The sequence below is a fragment of the Arvicola amphibius genome, chromosome 5 (genome assembly GCF_903992535.2).
Source record: "Arvicola amphibius chromosome 5, mArvAmp1.2, whole genome shotgun sequence".
Taxonomy (NCBI): Eukaryota; Metazoa; Chordata; class Mammalia; order Rodentia; family Cricetidae; genus Arvicola; species Arvicola amphibius.
Genome location: NC_052051.1, coordinates 62,866,996 through 62,887,248, shown reverse-complemented (window position 1 = coordinate 62,887,248; position 20,253 = coordinate 62,866,996). Strand labels below are relative to the sequence as shown.

At 43.3% G+C, this 20,253-nt stretch overlaps 1 protein-coding gene across 1 annotated transcript in view; it reads right to left on the bottom strand.

Moving 5' to 3' along the window:
- Ryr3 (ryanodine receptor 3) overlaps positions 1 to 20,253 on the bottom strand; it is a 429,760-nt gene that overhangs the window by 6,129 nt on the left and 403,378 nt on the right. Inside the window, exons 92-102 of the mRNA XM_038331390.2 lie at positions 19,080 to 19,161; positions 17,103 to 18,433; positions 15,191 to 15,249; positions 14,389 to 14,560; positions 13,379 to 13,465; positions 11,767 to 11,967; positions 6,586 to 6,716; positions 2,815 to 2,857; positions 2,255 to 2,382; positions 1,852 to 1,912; positions 1,387 to 1,533 (exon numbers count right to left, since the gene is read on the bottom strand). Of these exons, the coding sequence (XP_038187318.2) occupies positions 1,387 to 1,533; positions 1,852 to 1,912; positions 2,255 to 2,382; positions 2,815 to 2,857; positions 6,586 to 6,716; positions 11,767 to 11,967; positions 13,379 to 13,465; positions 14,389 to 14,560; positions 15,191 to 15,249; positions 17,103 to 18,433; positions 19,080 to 19,161 (2,442 nt within the window). The remainder of the gene's footprint in view (positions 1 to 1,386; positions 1,534 to 1,851; positions 1,913 to 2,254; positions 2,383 to 2,814; positions 2,858 to 6,585; positions 6,717 to 11,766; positions 11,968 to 13,378; positions 13,466 to 14,388; positions 14,561 to 15,190; positions 15,250 to 17,102; positions 18,434 to 19,079; positions 19,162 to 20,253) is intronic.

Genomic DNA, 20,253 nt, shown 5'->3' with positions numbered 1-20,253 from the left:
ACGAATGCCTGGAGTGTGGTTTTATACATAGCGAAGGGCAAATGTACCTGTGAATCCAAGGGAAGGTGCTGTGAGAGGGTCCTCTTGCCTTTACAGAGCTGCTTCTCTAAGCTGCTGCTGAGGAAACCTAAGTCTCCTCAGACTGGTGGCTCCCTCTCAGCTATATTGTAATCTAGCCATAACCTGCATAATCACCCCAGCTTTGAAGTTATTGCAAATATTACAATGGTTGAACCAAGAAGTCTGCTTGGGTCCACCATGGTGTCACAGGACATGTTTAGTTCCATGTTATATAAGGAGGCCAGAAATTCAGCACATGAATGAGGAGTCCGAGGGACCTGCCTCTGCGACCCATTCCAGCAGGGACTAGATCTACTGGACTGGAGGCAAGAGAAACAGTGTAGATCGTTTGCTTCTGAGGCGCTGCACACAAGGGAATAGGCACAAAAGCTAAGGTAAGCAGCAAAATTGACGTTTTGTTGGCCCTCTAAGAGATGAAGTTATTCAATTCTCAGGGAACAGATCTCATATGAAGTGCTTTAGAGGAGAGGGAGAACTGGAGCCTCCTACCAAAGGTAAGCAAAGGGATTGTTGGACCTAAGCTCTGCCAGATACCAGCTGTGTAGTCTTGGGGTGGGGTGGGGGAGTCACACAGCCTCTTAGCCTAAATTCTTTTGAGATTAACATCTACCTTATAAAGTAGTTATGAGACTCAGACCCTGAAACATGGCATAAGCTTGGCATATTTTGGATTTCTTATTGCCCTGTCCCATACAAAGGTTTAGAAGTATGACGGAATATGTCTCACACATACTTAACTATACTTGTTGAAGAAGAAAATGCTGAACAGTTTTGAGTTTGCAAATAAGGAGAATGCACTAGAAGCTTTTAGTATGACTATAGTCATTGTTGTAGCCAGTCTTCTACATATGGTCGAAGTCAATTCTTTGTTTAGCCATGTAGAGGTACGCATTACGTGTATGCATGCATATTATGTGTAAATGTATATTAAAAGTATACATATTAACTTACTTATTACTAGGAACACATGTTTGAAGTCCCTAGGAGCTTTATACATACACTAACTATCTCCCAAGGGTAAATAAGAGCTATGGAGGAAGGGGTAGGTTCATAAAAGGTACCAAAAGTGATTGTGATAGACTGTCCATTACTCTGCTCAGCCCATCCTTATTCTCCTAGTTGATTCTAACTTTAATGTTCCATCATCAGTTGGCTATGGATTCGACAAAAGAACTGCTACTTGTTCAAGAGTTTGTCCAAGAAAGAAGCATTCCACACCAGGACAAATTCCTTTCCTGACATACACTTGCATACTACTTTTTTTTCCTTTTCTGTACATTGTTACAAGTAAGTATAGACCAATACCTGTTTGCCATTGTGAGTTACAGATGACAGGATCGTCCTCAAGGTCTTAAAGCCCATTGCAATGTCCAACAGATGAGCAGCAAAGAAGAAGTTGTTGTAGTGGCCCAGGACAGACATGGTTGTGTACCAGGCAAGGTAGAGAAAGGACTGTAGAAATGGGAGAAAACTGGGGATTTTCCAGGCATTTATGATACGATGCACTCGTTAAACTACATTCCCCTCATTTTGAGGAACAAGATGAAGAAAAGGGGGCATAGGTGCTGGGGTGCTGGAAGTTGTCGGAGCCCCTTTCATGTCAAACTATTGCACAAGGCAGCGTTTCCCCTAGCACCTCTCAGGCACCTGATCCATGATTACCCAGGGAGGCTGCAATGAGAAATCAGGGCTTGCTTATTCCCTGTGGAATCCAACAAGACCCCCTGACTTAGGGCTCAAGATCTTGTTTTTTTCTGGTACTGTACTTACATTGTCAGTGAAAACCACCCCCAGCTTCCAAATATGGTACTTCATGTCGATGGAACTTAGCCTAAAGAGGAACAATAATTTCATGACTTATAAATGTCATTGTTAGTTAAGTGCTTAATAAAGGGGAAAATTTCTTAGGGTGAATAATATAAACACAGCTTCAAATTTTCTTCAAGTTACATAGGCTTCTCAGAGACAAAGAATGGTTTGAATCATGCATCTGGAAACCTTAGTCTTTGGACACTTTGGGGCATAAGAACTGATTGGCCATGAAATCCTTTAAAGCAGTCCTTTCCCAATTTGTAAGAAAACCAAAGACATGCTTTATTTTCCCCTCTAGCTCACTGCAGAGGATGGGAAACAAAGAATTTGTCTTTGCCACTTGAGCTCCTGATCTCTGTACCATGACAGCAGAGAGGCTGCCTCCACTTTGGTCTCTTCTACTGGGCTGAAGTCGAGGGCATTCTTATCCAAACCCAGGAGTTCAGCGATGCGCTCCGCTCCGTAGAGATCTCCATACTTGTTGATTACCTAAAGCAGAGAAATGGCAGGGTGGGCTGTGGTTACACCACCACCTCCCAACTGTTCTCCAGCTTTGATGTCTTCAGAGTTTTGCCATGCTGAACTTTTTCAACAGGTTAAACAAGATACCATTCAAAACTGACTGGAAAAGGAAAAAGTCACCCTAGAGAAAATTAAAGAGATGATGGCAATCAAAGAAGTTCCTGTCTCTCTGCAGAGAAAAGATGCCTAACGTGGAGGAAGCAGCATGGGTTGTGTGCAGGTGCTGAAGGCAGACGGGTATGGGAACAAAGCAGAGGCCCACATGTGCAAGTCCTCTGCAGCTGAGTCCCCAGATGCCATCTTAAGCCTGACATCACATTTCCTCATATTAGTACACGAAGAATGTGGACAGCTCACCACACGTGCACACACACACCTCTGCCCCAAGAGAAGACATACCTTCCTCTTCACAAACTTGTCCCAGTAGTTATTAGGAAAAGATCTGAAAACAAAGACGAAAAGGGCAGGTTCTTAATTATTAACTTCAAGGCAAACGCATCACGAAACTTTCTAGTTTGAACATCTGGATCTGTGATCTCTTAGATCTCTGTCCCGCTCACTGATGTACACAGGCTGTGATTGATGTTTGGCATAATCCCAGGCCCCTGCCTTACAGTTCTGCTGCTTTGTTTCAACTGAGTCACTTGGGAAGCCACTCTGCAGTTTCTGTCTCAAAATTGGGTTAAGAACAAGGAACCAGCCGGGCGGTGGTGGCGCACGCCTTTAATCCCAGCACTCGGGAGGCAGAGGCAGGCGGATCTCTGTGAGTTCGAGGCCAGCCTGGTCTACAAGAGCTAGTTCCAGGACAGGCTCTAAAAAAGCTGCAGAGAAACCCTGTCTTGAAAAACCAAAAAAAGAAAAAAAAAAAAGAACAAGGAACCATGATGACGCACCAGCAAGAAACATATGTTGTTTTTTTGTTCTTGAAAACCAATCCAACTTTGCACACTCCCTTCCCTGCTCCCCTTGTGTCATGCTCCTGGATAAGCACGTTACCACAGCTCGGGAGGACCTCATCATCACCCTCTGCTGGTCCTCCCGGGCCACAAATCCAGCTGTTTCTTGACCATCTACCTGGATCCCAGTATACATCAGAAACAAAAACCAGAAGGAAATGTACGTTTCCCATTCCGTGACTGTCGGTGACTGGGGAGATGGGATGGTGAGGGATGTGCCAGGACACATAGACGAGCTCTCTTACATCAGTGTCCCAGCCAGAAGGAACTTAGGTTAATTTAGAAAGAGTTTTTATTGACCCCGTGACTCTCTACTCACTTTCATCACCATATACTCGTGTGGTACCTACTTCCTTCCAGGACTTAGATCCCTCTCTTCTAGAGGTGGCATCTTGTTCCATGACATCCCAGTCCTCTCAGAGGCATCATGTTTCTCTGCCTGGAATTTTCTCTAGTTCCATTCCAAGTTTTTCTTCTCATTAAACAAACAAAAAAATTTGCCATCCTTTGGAATGTTAGCAAAAATGCTTAAAATGTGTTGCTTCCAGCCAGAATGAGCAGACCCTTCCTGGGAGGGTTTCTCATAGGGCAGCTTTTGGAACAAAGCCAACCCTTGCTATATGCATTCTTACTAGGTTTTCCTTCCTCTGGGTCATTCTTAGTGAGTTTGAGTCACACAGCAGTCTTCAATCCTTCCAAAGATGATAAGAAAGTCAAGACCTTCCTCTCCCAAAAGGATGGCAGTCTTGAGGATAAAAATTTTTCCACAGATTTGTTTTAGTTGTTGTTAAAATAGTTTATTCATATTAATGATCTAATTGCCAATTAAAAAACAAATGCTGGTACTATAGAATAAACTGCCAATAGACATAAGATCAAAATTATTTTTACTCTTCTGTGTGCATTGCTACTTGATTTTTTATGCATGACATTTAGAGTCTATGAGAGTAAAAACCAAGCCAAATTTCCTCTACCACCTTGAGCCCCACGCCCATTTTTTTTCTTGTCTCTTTTTTAGGTAGGGTTTTATTGTGTAGCCCTGGCTGACATAGAACTCACAGAAAAAGCTAGGTTCAAAGTTAAAGTGATCTTCCTCTCTGTTTCTAAGTACTGGGATTATACATCTGGGTCACCATGACCAGCTTTCTCCAGCACACACCTTGTCTCTTGGTCCTGTTTTGTACCGAGTAGGATATTCCACAATAAAAGCTAAAGGGCTGTGTTTACGACTATTTCATGGACATGATCTTATCTTGGTCTCAATTTTGAATGTCTTGTCCCCTCACTAAGGCTAAGGTCAAGAAGTTCCTTGAAGGTAGAACATACATTTTCACATCATTATTTTCCTTAAGCCCTAGAGAACAGACTTGCAGAAGAAATTGCATAAAGAATATGCTTAAATCCTTAGCCTCTTTAGTAATTGGCAAATGTACAATGAGGTGCTATTACACCCCAACCAGATCACCAAAATTACCTGACACAGTGCTGACAAACAGGTACAGAAGTAGAAACTCTCTGTATAGCACTGTTTATAACGTATCCTGCAACAAGCATTTTCCATATCTTTCTCTCGAGCAGACTCCCCTCAGAGGAAGAGCTCTTTCACTTATGCACAGATGCAGGGATTTTATGGTAGTGCTGTTTTTAACAGTGGGAGCCAGAATCAGATGAAATATCTACTATCAGGAAAACACACCAAGTCTTGCTTGTAAATACACTTACATGGAAAACATTACAGTTTGGGAGACAACTTATCAACATAGGTGAGTTCACTGAGAATCAGAAATGACACATAATGATGATTAAAAGATTCTCTACCAGTATTACATATGTAACATGACAATCCCATGTACATAGAGTCTAGAATATTTAAAGTGAAATCATGTGTTTAGGCGCAAAGAACTAGTTAAAATATAAGTTAAAGCAAGATAATGACCCCATACATACTAGCACTAGCAACTACTTAATGATCAATTCCATTGACCACTAATGGATATTACGGAATATGTTAGTTGTAGGAGCATGGCTGGGAGGATAACAGGGTTTTCAAGCTAGCAGCTATGTTCTAATTTTAATCTCTGTGGCTTGTTACTCTCTATTAAAATAAATGCGCATATTTGTTAGGTCCTTGTATATGTGTGTGCCTCACAATATAAAAACAGGAAAACTCAGAGTGGACAATAGGCACCAAGACCCAGTAATTCTATGTAGCACAACAGGACAAATACAGTCCATAACAACTCATTATCAGTTCAGAATAACTAGAGGAAATGTAAAGGTTCCCAGACCAGAAGTGATAATATCTTAGTCCATAGAAATGCCCCTTATTTGATAATTTGATACGTATGTTGAATTACAAACACTCTTTTCATAAAATCAGTAAATATTACATTATGTTTCATTTAAATTTTAATTTACAACCAAACTTTAAGAAGAGACATGGCATCTATGCGCAACTGTGGTAGAGTGAGAAGCTATTGACAGAATTGCCCCTCCCATGATGCCCTTGCTGTGAAAAAAAATCAGCTTTTACGATAGTTGTTGTACTTGTTCATGGATGTCCCTGCTCACAAATAAACAGTACTGGCCGATCTCGCCTTGGAACATGAGTGCTTTGTTCTCAGTGTCTCAGGTAAGTTCTAGAAACAGAACGGCCTTTTTTACTAGCACTTTCCCACGGTATCACATTGCCCCAGACTCACATGTCCTGGATAACCAGACAGAACATTTCTCAGCATATTAAAGTACTTAATGTTATCCAAAATGTCTGTAATTTAATGGCAAAAGATGAGAAAATTAATCCGCTTTTGTTGTTTCTCCTTCTATGAGGAGATGGACAGGAATCTGCAGGCAGGGACAGAGGATAGATGTTTATTGTGCCTATTATTTCTCCCAAAGCCTTCCCTTCCTAGAGACTGATTAGTTTGGTTCTACCTACCTAGACCTGCCTCTCAGTTTCCTTAATCATCTTTGAGTAGGAAATAATTCCCCTAGAGTCAGGATCCTATCTACTATGTGTATCTTAATTGAAACAGCAAGAAGTCTTAACATGGTTGCCTTTGCTCATGTGTTCACTTCTATTTCTTTACTCTCATGACCAGAATTTATCTTACAGTTTTCATAGTTGTGAATGTATTGGTATTAGAGCATGCCATTTGTGCTTGGTGATAACACAGACACTTGCTTTTATAGGATCAGAATGAAGGGCACTTACGGTGTGTTGATCACCAAGCGGTCCCACTGCCCCTTGATGTCATCTTCAGATGGCTGTTCAGTGATATACAGACCGTCAAACTCTAGCTTCCTGGCAATTTCTTTCTCCCTTTTGAATACTACCAGAGGCACCTGCAAATGAGAAGACACTCATTACCTAGAGGTTTGTGCCTAATGCACCTTTCCCAGGACCTGTCACAAATCAACTTTCCTGAGTAATGGCAGTAACCCTTTATACTGGGATTATATATATATATATATATATATATATATATATATATATATATTACAAGCATGTATGTCTGTGAACCGTTTGCATGCCTAGTGCCCAAGTAGGCCAGAAGAGAACATCAGATGCCCTGAAACTAGAGTAACAGGTGGTTGTGAGTGGACATGTGGTTGCTGGGGCTCAAACCCAGTTCTTCTGGAAGAGCAGCAAGTGCTCTTAACTGTTAAGCCTTGTCTCTAAACCCTATACTGGGATTTTTTTTTTATAGTAACTAGCTGTATGGCCAATACTAAGTAAATTTCACTCCTTGGCTAATATACCTACTCCTCCAAAAGTTGAGCTGATCTGAGCCACTCTTGAAAGTTAGACAGCTGACTATAGTAAGACATGCACAAATCCTGAAAAGACCATGTTTAGTTCCAGACTTGAATGGGATTTGTCTACTAGGACTTCCAGGCTCAGAACTAAACCAAGAAATAGAAAGGGCAATAAAGTATTCTAGAACAGACTGGTCAGCCCCAGGAATGTGTGGCAGCTTCCCAAGAGTCACCAGCAGTGAGGGTCAGATTGATGCCATAGGTTAGTGCATGAACTGTGTTTAGACAGTTACAGTGACAGAATTCAGAGGATTCTGTGCGTACTTGCTACACACTGATGATTTCTTCCTTTCAGTGAACTGAATCCTCTTTGCTATTACTTCCCGTCATTCTCTTACACAACAGACCTGCCTATTTTGTGGGCGACACATTCCAAAACATCCAGGGAACCCCTGAAAACATGGGCAGAACCAAACTTGTATGCACTTTGCTTTCTCTTAGACACATATGAATTTGATGGCCTTTTCCATCTTAACTGCCTATTTCGTGCTGTGGCTTTGACTTTTGCAGACTGAGGTTTGGCAGTAAAACAGTAAAAAGCAGCTCACATTTCTCTTTTTCCCCTCCATGACTTTATGGGTAGAAGATGCTCTGCCATCAGATCTTATCAACCTCGTCTGATTTTCTCTTCCTTTATTAAGAACTGTCACATATTTACTTGACCATTTTATGTCTTCTGGAGAATTTTCAGTATCAGTACCCTTACACTTTGGACGCCATTATTAAGTAAAATAAGAATTACTCAAATATGAGTACTGTGCTATCTTGCCAATCAGTGTGATAACTGAGAGGGCTAAGTGCCTAGTGGGTGGGTAGAGTATACTGCGTGAATACACTGGACAAAGGGGTGATTCATGCTCCAAACAGGATAGAATAAGATTGTTGCAGCTTCATCCTACTACTTAAAATAGCATATAATTTAACATTAATATGTTGCTTATTCATTGAACTTTTACTTAGTTTTTTAGACCACAGTTTACTGTGAGTAGCTAAAATCATGAGTTAGGGGGGTGCATGGGTAGTTGTAGTACATAATTGTAACTTTTTTAAAGACAAGATCTTATTTATGTAGTTCAATCTGGTCTGGAAATCACTATTTAGTCCAGTGTGATCTCAAATTTATGGCAGTCCTCCTATTTAACCCTCCCAGGTGCTATGGTTACAGGTATATGCCAGCACACTCCCAGGTGCTATGATTGCAGGTGTATACCAGCACACTCCCAGGTGCTATGGTTACAGGTGTGTATACCAGCACACTCCCAGGTGCTATGGTTACAGGTGTATGCCAGCACACTCCCAGGTGCTATGATTACAAGTGTACGCCAGCACACTCCCAGGTGCTATGGTTACAGGTGTATGCCAGCACACTCCCAGGTGCTATGATTACAAGTGTACGCCAGCACACTCCCAGGTGCTATGGTTACAGGTGTACGCCAGCACACTCCCAGGTGCTATGGTTACAGGTGTACACCAGCACACTCCCAGGTGCTATGATTACAAGTGTATGCCAGCACACTCCCAGGTGCTATGGTTACAGGTGTACACCAGCACACTCCCAGGTGCTATGATTACAGGTGTGTACACCAGCACACTTCCAGGTGCTATGATTACAGGTGTGTATACCAGCACACTCCCGGGTGCTATGTATACCAGACACTCCCCTTAATGTAGACTCTATCTGGTAGTATGGCATGTTATATGTTGTGATGGTTAGTCTTCACTGTCAACTTAACCCACCTCAGGATGACACAGGGGAAACACTGTCTTTGAGGGCATTTCAGGGAGGTTTAACTGAGGAGAAAAGGCTTACCATGAAGGTGGAAACTTCCATGGGCTGGGGCATGAGACTGGATAAAAAGAGGTAAAAGAGAAGCCAGTAGAATGCCAATATTCCTCTCTGCTTCCTGATACTTGATCTGAGCGAGATTTACACTCCTGCCACTACAGGAGTTGCTCACACTGCCCTGTCTTCCCCACCATGATGGACTGAATCTTCAAACCAAGAACCAAAATAAATCATTCCTCTCCTAAACTGCCTATATCAGGTGTTTTGTCAGGGCAATGGGAAAATTAATCAGTCAAGTTATACATAAATATAACCAGAGATCAGCACAGGGATTAGAAGCAATCCTTAACTAATGGTAGATTTAGAGAAGACAGAAAATGCCCTTGAAATTCCAGAAAATAAGAAGTCAGAATAGCTAGACCTCTTCTAGCAAAACAAATAAATAATAATCATTTATACACAGCCTAGGGGTCTTATTTATTTAGTCCACCCTCATGAAGAGATTACATGGAGGGGCCACGAGGAGAGGAAGATGCTCTGTGTCTACATGGAGAGAGGGGAGATAGACTCCCACTACTCTAATTACTTGGTGACATCTTTGGGACTTGAGTTTCCAAACTATGTTTTAATGTTTTTCCTCAAAGGTCATTACAATCATATCACTTTCACTGTTATTTCTGAGACAAAAGGGCAAGAATTATTTCTAAAACCTTACTTCTTGCCCCTCTGCCTCCCCGAAAACAGCAGACAACACTGGAGACCAATGACAGGAAGATGGCGAAGGGCTGACATTGGGTGTGACGCACCGTGAAGAGCCAGTGGCTGCTGCTGGCTCCCGGGTGACACGGGCAGGGAAGCAGAGCTGAAGCTGCTCTGCTGTCTGCTTGGAAGACACTAGAAAATAACGTGATGGCCAAGATACAGTCCCCTCCTGATATCCGGGTGACAAACACTCCACTCTGCCCTTCAAGGTGTTTGTACATCTTTCGAATCGGAGTCCACTCTGTCTTCTACAGGTCGCCAATGTATCTGTACCTCATCCCACAAGCTCTTGGGTTTCAGACCCAGAAATAGCAAACATGCTTCTGGGTTTACTGTTGCCCATTTTCTTGGTATTTTTGTACATATGAATGCGTTTCTTTTTCTGGAATGTAGTATTATTCTAATACTCATTTTTGACATAGAAACAGCACTAGGAAGGTCACGTGGCCCAACAGTTAGGAGTACAATCCCGACAGCCTGGCTCCAGAGTCCACGCTTTAAGGTTACAGTGGCAGACTCACTACAGCAGGGAAGCACGTGTTCTCTCTAGGAGAGGAGGCGAGTTCTCACGTGATGCTATTTCACCAGGAGAAGAAAGGGACACATTTCTTGGATTCATTCCAAGAAGACAACTTAGTGCTATAAATTAAAGGAGGAAATGTAACGGAAATAAAGTACTTGTAAAAACTGGTGTGATGGTTAAGCTTGGCTGTCGACTTGACAAGACAGCATTGCAAGGAGACAGACAACTAGGCCTGCCTGTGAAGGTGTTTCCAGAGAGGTTTAAGTGATGAGAAAAGATACACCCTGAGGGTTTAACTGATGAGGAAAGATATACCCTGAAAGTGGGTGACACTATCCCATGCGGCTCGGGTCCTGGACTGAGTAAAAAGGAGAAAGTGGGTGGATCACCAGCATTCGCGGTTCTCTGACGGCAGTGTGAACAGCTGCCTCCCTTCCTGCTACCACAACTGGACCATCTCTCACTGCCCTACCTTCCCCACCACAATGGATTGTACCCTCAAACTGTGATCCAAAATAGGACAAGTGTTTTTATAGCAACAAGAAAAGTAACTTACACAGTCATGGTCTAGGAATAGAAATGAGCACAGAACACAAAACGGAATGATTGATGTACCTGCAGTCTTAGCTAAAGATGGGCCAAATGAATGGTGCTTCCTTGTTCATGACTTGAGCAACCTCCAAAGGCAACTGTGAATCTGGGCCATCATGCAACTTGCTTTAACCAATAGAGGGTGGTGGAAATGACATCGGCAATTTCAGGCCTGATTCTTAAGAGGGACTAGCATTTTCCACTTCTGTGATCTTCAGGGAAATTCTAAGTCATTCATAAAAGAAGTCCACCCTCATGAAGAGGTTACATGGAGGGACCACGAGGAGAGGGAGATGCTCTGTGTCTACATGGAGAGAGGGGAGATAGACTCCCACTACTCCAGCTGAGACCTGCTTCCTAGCTGTTCATCTGCTAAGACACCAGACACAGGAACACGCCATTCTCGCCATTCTCACCTACTTGAGATCCCAAAAGACTGCCCACTCAACCTTTTCACATGGAGCAGAGAATGACTGACTGCCCACAGACTGAGAGGGAGAAGATGCTCGAGTGGTTTGTTACGTAGGTAACTGAAACAGGAGCACATCTCTGAGAACTATCTTGGGTCTCAAATGACTACAACCTAATGGAAAAGTACTTTTTATAAAAATCCAACAGCATCTCAGAGATCACAAGAAGCTCTCATGGCTAATGTCATTATTTGTGCCTTAGCGTAATGACTCTGATGCTGAGGTGTCTGGAGCGCTTCTCCTGCAGCAAGATTGTCTATAGCTCACTTTGCAGATTTTCATTTAAAAGCCTCAAGTCGGTGATTGAGAGCCTGCAGTTGTAAGCAGTCCCTGAGAGACAGCACTTGCAATGCCCCACCGTAGAGGACAAAGAGCTGATGGAACTCAAAAATGACATTTCTCCCTCAAGAAGTCAGAAAAGACCTAGAGGGACAGAATGCTCACCTTCAGGCAGTAATATCCCACCACACAGACCAGAGAGATGATGGTGTGGACAATGGCCAGGGCACGAAGGGTTGGGGCCATATACCCAGTGCTCTCCTGAAGAACAAAGAATACCATTGCTTCTTCCTCATCTTCATCATTAAAGGAGTTCCACAGGTTTGCAACATCCTCCGTCTCTTCTTCCAAAGGTTCTTCCGTGACCTGGCCCAAGACACACACCCATAACTATCAGAAGGAGCCTCAGTCACTGGGATCTTCCTATAGAGTTTATGTTAATACATGAAATTGTTACCAACCCAATGTTACCTGCTGAGTAAAGAGGGCCCCAGTGTTTCTAATAGTTACAAATATGAATTAGGTAGAGACAAATCCTATCTCTTGAAAAGGAAGCAAAAACATTAAACTATGGGCCTTTTATTATCTGTGTTGTAATTCTATGGTGAAGGAAAAAGGAGCAACAGGGTCCACGTGGAGCACAAACACAGTTTACACACATTTTATAGTTTCCATTCTTCCCCTTATTCATGGCTTCCCCTTCTGTTTCTGCAAATGACTCTCAGCTTTTATCCTATAACTTCAAGTACCTGTTGGTAGTCTCCACCTGCATGAATGGATTCCCCTCAACCTTAGTATGTTTTAAATCAGCTACACACACTTTACTATAGAATACTGATTTTCTTCTATGGGCAAGAAAAGTCAGTAGTTTGTCAAACTGAAGGTTGACATGGAGAAAACACTGTTTTGTAACAAGTTGGATTGTTAGTTTTAGAACCATCAGAAAGACAGAAAAACTATGTCAAGAATCTATGACCGTTCTTTAATTCATTAGCAACCATTTACATGCAACATGCAAGACCCACTCATCCATGTTCAGAATCTTCAATTATGGTGAAGAGACTCTCTGTTCCTATACTCATATTTCCTTAATGATGGTTTTTCATATGTTTCAACACCCCTAGATCCTATGATAGCCTATTTCTAAAGGAAAGAACTGTTTTCTTTCTTTCTTTTCTTTCTTTCTTTCTTTCCTTCCTTCTTTCTTTTCTTTCTTTCTTTCTTTCTTTCTTTCCTTCTTTCCTTCCTCCCTCCCTCCCTCCCTCCCTCCCTCCCTCCCTCCCTCCCTCCCTTCCTTCCTTCCTTCTTTCCTTCCTTCCCTTTCTTTATTTTGATTTTTTGAGACAGGGTTTCTCTGTGTAGCTTTGGAGCCTGTCCTGGCACTAGTTCTATAGACCAGGCTGGCCTTGAAACCACAGTGATCTGCCTGCCTCTGCCTCCCGAGTGCTGGGATTAAAGGCATGTGTCACCACTGCCTGGCATTACTGTTTCAAAATGTCCCATAGTTCTTATCATGGCATCAATACATGGGGTACACTCAATATTTGGAGATTAAATCACACAGGAATCCAAACAGTTGAAATAGTTTCCTAACTTGTTGTCCTGTTGGCAGTTCTGTTGCTAAACATTTTTTTAAAAGGTCATTGTCCTAGACATTTCCTTGGACCTTAAATTTTTGTTTCAAGTAAGATTAACAGTTTTGGTTATAGTTTTCCCTTATGTATGGCGTGCTTAGTCTGTTGCATATTTAGCAAATAACCCCTTAGTGAAGCATCACCTTATAAAAAAGCAGGATGAAGTTGATAGCGAAGGCTACAAACAGAGCAAGGAACCTCAGGTTGTAGAAATTCCTGGCCAGGTAGTGCTGAAAAGAAAAAGATAAGGAGAAGTAGGAGATGTAGAAGAGCCAAAGGCAGGAAGGAGAGCCTCCCTGTCTGACACCAAAAAGTGTGCCCTGGGTAGAGGTTTACAGGGGTATCTGTGCCTCAGTTCCTACTCCACTTGCGAGGCCCTGCCCTTGTTAGCATAAATTGTTTATGGGGAATTGGAAATATTGGTTCTTTAAAAATGGCTTAGGAGAATGTCCGAAGGAGTCTTACCTTGGATCCTGTCCCAGTAAACCAGATCTCTCAACATGCCACCAGCAGAGTTAAGCAGTCCCCTCCCCTGTATACATGCAGCCAGACTGTGGACCAAAGTTCATGTCCCTTTCTGAATCATGGCCCTAGGAACCTCCTCCGCCCACTTTCTCAGAGTGTACTCACTGCCATCTTCCCTGGGAAGCTCAGCACACAGAGGATGGAGCTGCAGCAGCTAGGAAAGAGCTCGACACTGCCTGGGGCCACACTGATGGTTGCTACCTACAGTGAAGGCCTGGGTTCTACAGTGCAGGCTTGGGTCCTACAGTGCAGGCCTGGGTGAGCAGCGAGTGAATCTCAACGCAGCTGATCAGAAAGAGAACATTACATACTATATACTGAAGCTTGCTTGTACACAGTAATGATGTTTTTGGGGCTAACTGAGCAACATAACCTAATACAGGAAATTTTGAACCAGGATCAGCGAAGTCCCCATGCAATTGCACGTTAATGTGCTTGGGAGTCGTGTACAGGTAAACCCCCATTTCCTTTAACACAAGAGAAAGAGGAAGATAAACAGGAAGAGAAGAAGGGGAATGAGAAAGTGGAGAAAGTGTGTCTAAGGAAAAGTGATACAAATCAGTGGCCAGCTCTGAGGTCCACTGGGCCAGCGCCTCTAGCAGAAAGGAGGAAGGGTCAGAGAGCTTACCAGTAACTTGGTCTGATAGATTTCCAGCCCCTTGAAGAAATTGGCCATGAAGGCTTCTGGCTTCTCAGCCTTCTGGCCACGCCGCCGTGTCTTCTTCACCGTCACCTCTGCCCACAGGTACTCGGCTTGTCTCTCCTCCTTGATTTTGTCTTCCTTTTCTCTGTCTTCCATGCTGCAGAGGTGAAATGCTGACTCAGCATGTGGGAGAAAGGCAGGTCAAGCTTGGTCCTGTCAACCTACTCCCTGGGCATGAAATCTACATTCAATGAGAGGGACCATTTTGATGATCCAACGTGTACAATGGATATAATATGTGTTTTTGCTGTTTGGGAATTAGACTTAACAATTCTTTTTTTTCTTCTTCAAAAATACTGTCCTTTTCTTACTAAGTAAGTCTTCTTAGGATTAGCAATGGTGCCTCCTACTCCTATCAACTTGGGCAGGAATTAAATGTGATATCTAAAAGAGCTAAGTACAGGCCTGCCATATAGTAGTTATTCAATAAACATCACAGATCGTCCACCATCAATGTTATATGAAGTTGCTAAATGTGGATGTTTGATAATTTGTCAAGTCAATGAAACCCTGATGAATTGTCAGAACTATAAAGTTAATAAGTGTATTATAGAGCTGAGATAAAAGAAATTAAGAAAAAGAAATATGCCCAGGGCTTGTAGAATACCTGTTGCTTGCACTGATAGAAATCAGGTTTCTATTTACTGCAGTTATAGAACGGCAACTGCCAATCAAACATTGTCCACCAGCCACAGCAAGCAGAGCACCCACGCCCCTAGGAACTTACTCAGCCTTCTCAGATTCAGCCTTTCCTTCGGCTTCACGCACTGCTTTCATCTCTGCAGCCTGGATCCAAAAACAGCAACCAGTCAAGGCTCCTCAGAAAAACAAGTCCAGGACAAACCTTTCTCTTTATGGTTACAAGTCCTAGTGTGTGTGTGTGTGTGTGTGTGTGTGTGTGTCTATTTCTGTCTGTCTGTTTCAGCGTCTCTTAGGATTGCAGGGCATAAAGTGTCTTGCTGTCCATCAAACCTGCTGCTACGAAGAGATGCCAAGATAGATCTCAAACCTAAAAATTTACTTGCCTTCCAGTTATTTACTCAACCCAAGCAGGAAACTTATACATAAACCTCAAGGGAGCCCCATAGAAGCAGGCAGGACGTAGGTCATGGATCACAGGGTGTCTAATCTGGAATCCCTCTCTATCTGACAAGCCTCCAGCATGTCCCCAATCCTCCTGTCACTTCCCTGGTCCCTCTGGCTGATAGCTACCACACTCAGAATGAAACCATGCTCCTCGGCGAAGCCAGCCTATCCTGTAGGGTCCTGGCTTTCTCTCTATTGTTACTGTTTTTCTATTCAAATGCTCCAATCTTTCTTCCCATGGAAAGGAGTCTTGAGCTTTCTGCACACTAGGGACTTCTCAGTGGTCTGACCCTCTGCCTTGATCATGAGACCCTGGCCTTCCATATGTCTGCCATGCTTCAGTATTTGGCTCAGATCTCATGTCTTCAGGAGCCTTTTTTGCTGCCCTGTTTATAGCAAATTCTATCAAGAATTACATATTTATCCAGAGGACCTAGAGGACTCCACCATGTCCCTTCTAACCCATTAGTGTGTTTATTAACCTGCACAAACATCACCAATGGTAATTATCTTATTTACTTGTTATCTTTCCCCACTTGAGACTAAGTTCTATGAAAGCAAGACTAGATTTTGTTAACCAGAGCATAGTCTAGTGCATGTAGTACCTGTATTAGTCTCTAACTTTTGTCAAATGGTCCTATGTCATGAGCCTATCCAAGAGGCAATGCAAAATAAATGATACAATAAGGACACCTATGCTGGTGCCTCCCTCCCTGGCTCTCCACACCTCTCTTCCATTGCCTAATACTTCCTTCATAGCATACTTCTTATTTGCACCAACTTGTTCAGTGTATGTCTTTTCTATAAAATTTCTCAGTTGTCACTCAATTCTCAGACCCTAGAATAGTGACATGTGCATGTTAATGTGTCAATAGCTGATAATAGAATTAATGAATGGATGTGGTCAAGTTTGATGTTGCAAGAGAAGGAAACATCCAGAACATTCTGTGGCCAATGGCCTCTAAGTTACTTTTGTCTTATCCATTCAATCTAGTTAACTGACTCAGAGTCCTAATGATAAAAATGTTCCGGGCATGATCAGACTCATGGTAATAGGTTGTCAATAGGTAGTAGTAATTATCATCAATATCATATGAAGTTGTAAGTAGTGTTTAGTAACCTTTCCAGCTAGTGAAACTCTGATCTATTGGGATTATAAAGTTACCAAGAGAAACAGAACATATCTATTATAGAGCTTCAGTGAAATGGAATCAGAGCTTACAGGGTATATAGAAATACTGCCTCCTAAGAAATCTCCTCATTCATTACACTTGGTTTTCCATGCTTTCACTAAATCAACCTGTACACCATGAATACCAACTTAATAAAAGTCTGAAGCAGGTGAAGGTCTCAGATCACCATATGTTCAAACTCTACAGTGTAGACTAGAAGTCTTCCTGGTGACTAAACACTGAAATACTCATCTAATTCACAATGTCCTCATACCTGGCGAATCTGGAGTGTCAGAATACCCCTATCTGAACCAGCGTTAGTGTTATGACCTGTGCAAACAACACACAGATTGTAAAGGACAACAGAGAGACTATGCTTACCTGTGCTTTCCTTTTCTTCCGCACAGTACTCTCTAATGTAGGGGGCTCATCCTTGCCGATGATTTCAGAGAGGTCACCCAATCCCACTTCAGGCCCTTGCTTTAAGCCACTGTCTTTCTTTGCGTGGATTCCAAAGAGGTCAGACATGATGTCTGAATCTCCCGGCTCCCCCTTTACAAAGTGGACCAGTTCAGTGGTGACACCTGGCTCAATCATGTCTGCCCTGTCAGCCTCCATGGCGTCATCATGGATCCCAAACTGGGTGGGGTCAGGCATGTCGCCTAGGATCTTGGTCACTCGGATGTTCTTTGCCCCTTCGACGAGGCCCCCACCAAACACTGTGTTCCAGAGGATCTGAAAGATGCCTCCCAAGATAGAGAGGAACAGCTGGAAGAGGCCCACAGATAGCATCCAGAAGAAAGAGACGAAAACCTTCACCAGCTCCTTGGCACTCATCTTTTTTACATTTCGGTACTGTTTCCTGAGGTTCTTCAGGGTTGCCCTCTTCAGAAAGTTGGTGACATTTCTCTTTGCCGAGGCACAGGCCATGGCAAAGGCAGAGGCAGGCTCCATAGTCTTGTCCTCCTCTCTCTCCCCCTCCATTTCCATCGTATAAGCAGACTCTTCACCCTCTTCCTCTTCCTCTTCCGGTCTGTCGGTTGAGTCGGATTCTGAGATCTGAGATGCTAATTGCATCTCGAAGATTGTGTCCTCGCAGAAGTTCACAAACAGCTCCATCTTCTCCTGCTCCCCACCTTCATTGACGACATCAAAAATGAACTGTCGCTTGGACTCCTTCACTTGAGGCTTTTCCCACTGAGTTCGACTGGATTCGCTGATCTCAAAATAAACACGTTCAATTTTCTTGGCCCCGCCCATGATCTCGATTCGACCCAGGTACGGTTCAAAGTAATTAAGCACACTTTCTGCTGGGTCCAACAGGCACTTCAAGCGAGAATCATTGGGCATGTGTTCAGAGAGATTTGTCAGTAACACAGCCACATTGAACCCTATGTCCTTGGCTGGCTCGTGGAACCGTTCTACAAAATCAATATAATTAAACATGTCATTCTCGTCAGCCTCCGTACAAGAAAGGAGGAAGTCGATCTCTGACTGTGTATATTGCTTTAGACCTTCCATGGCCTTCTGGAATTCTTTCCTGGAGATGATCCCTTTACCATCCGGGTCATATTCTTTGAAGGTATCTGAGCTGGTTAAGTCTTTAAGTTTCAAGAACATGTCAAAGAATTTCAAGATCATCTCTACATTAGTGGATGATTCTACCAGTGTGTCAACCATCTGCTTTCCAATAGTTCCGTTTACCACATTTCCTGTGAGGCAGGTTCAGAAAGACATACAAATACATCAATGAACCCAGGCTGTCGTGTAACTTGGCAGGTTGCTCTTTTTTAGGAGGCTTACGTGCCAAATTAGTCAGTTCATTTCTGACCATGTTGATTTGAAAATAGAGAGCAGCAAGCCATTACAACCAGCCCACCAGGAGCCAAGGGAGAAGAATCCAGGGTGAAAGGGAGATGACCACACCATTGCCTTGTTTCTGCCCCGGGGCCTAGGAGGTGGTTCCACTATCAGATCTTTGGGAATATGGAGGAATACATGGTGTCCCTTTGACCCCTTTGACCTGGGAGGTTGCCCAATTAGATGGCTGGCATACACACTGGCAGCCAGCTGTGTTGAAAAAGCAATGGGGAGAGGGAGAGGATAGGGAGGGGCAAAGCTTAGAGGTTTTCCCCAGTTCATTCTGGCTTTCCTATTGGCATCAAATGAGTTGGTTTCAAGCTTTGTCCATCAGACCATGTGCCCCTCATTCATTTTTTTCTTTCTCAGAATTTGTCATTCTAACCAATGTCTTATGACATCAGTGACCTGCCAGAAGGATAATCTGTGTGATTAGCAAGGTTAATGCTCAGACCAATTATAATCATGTGAATGCCTAGTTATACCAAACAGCCCAACCTTCCAGTAGGGACAGAAGCATCACCACCATGTCCTGAAGGAGATCCAAGAGTTCCTTCAGCAGCTCGATCTGACTGGAATCCTAGAACAGAAACAGGAGATACCCTGAGCTATCTGAGCCCTCAGCAAAGTCCAGGGCAGGGAGCAAGAAGGGCCTGCTCTGGGAAGGTTAGGTGAGGGGCTGCATCCAAGTCAGGAAGGAGCTCCCTTCTTGTTGTGAGTGAAGGTGGCTTTTACCCACTGCCTGTAGGACAGGGAAACTCCTCCATCAGGGCTTCTTCACATTTTCCTTCGTACAAATGTGGCAGATAGACTGACTGTTACCTCAATGATTCCTAACAGCCCCATCCACTGAAGGGCCATCAGGAACATTCTCAAGTCTATTTTATCATTTTCTATACTGGAGGACTATCTCCCATGAGCTTCATGGGAGATATTACTGTAATAAGTAAAGATTAGTTTACTCAGTAGATTCTCCTTTCTTCCTGGGTTAGTTTAACCTAGTTGCAGTTGGCGGTGATCAGGGTGTCAGTGAGTTCTTAGAATAATACACAAGCACAGCGACTCCTCTGCATGCTCTTGAAGCTCTGTTTGGTTTTAATTCAAGCAACGCAGGCAGAGTTCTGCAAGACAAGCTCTGTGCTGCAAACCCTTTGGCATGTATAGGATGGTAGATGAAGATCTCATCTAAGGGTGAAATTAAAATTAGAAAAGGATGCTTAGCAGAATAATCTGCGGGTAATTTTGAAAACTGTTCTTTGGGCCACACTTCTTTTACGGATTCTTCCTCCCTCTTATAGAAAGACACAGCTCGTTGCCTAGCCATTCAGTGCCCCGAGGGATTTGTCCCTACCTACTGTGTGTCACAGCTGCATTTGGAAGGAAGAGAAAGGAGCCATAGCAGTAGAGCTGAGAAGAGGCCTCCAAGGTCATTCCTTCTAACCCTGAATGTCTTACAGATGATGAAAACAGGAGCCAGAAGTCACTGATGTGGAGGGGGCAGGGCAAGGGCTCTTCTCTCCAGAGCCTCCACCGCACACTGCCATGGCTGACACAGATGTGGACATGCTACTGCCAAATTAGTAGCCTCCCCCCTCCAACGCTCTTCCCATAAGGCCAGAGTCAAAAGGGGAAAAAAATGAAGAGTTACACAGCACATTCCAAAAGAGAGGAG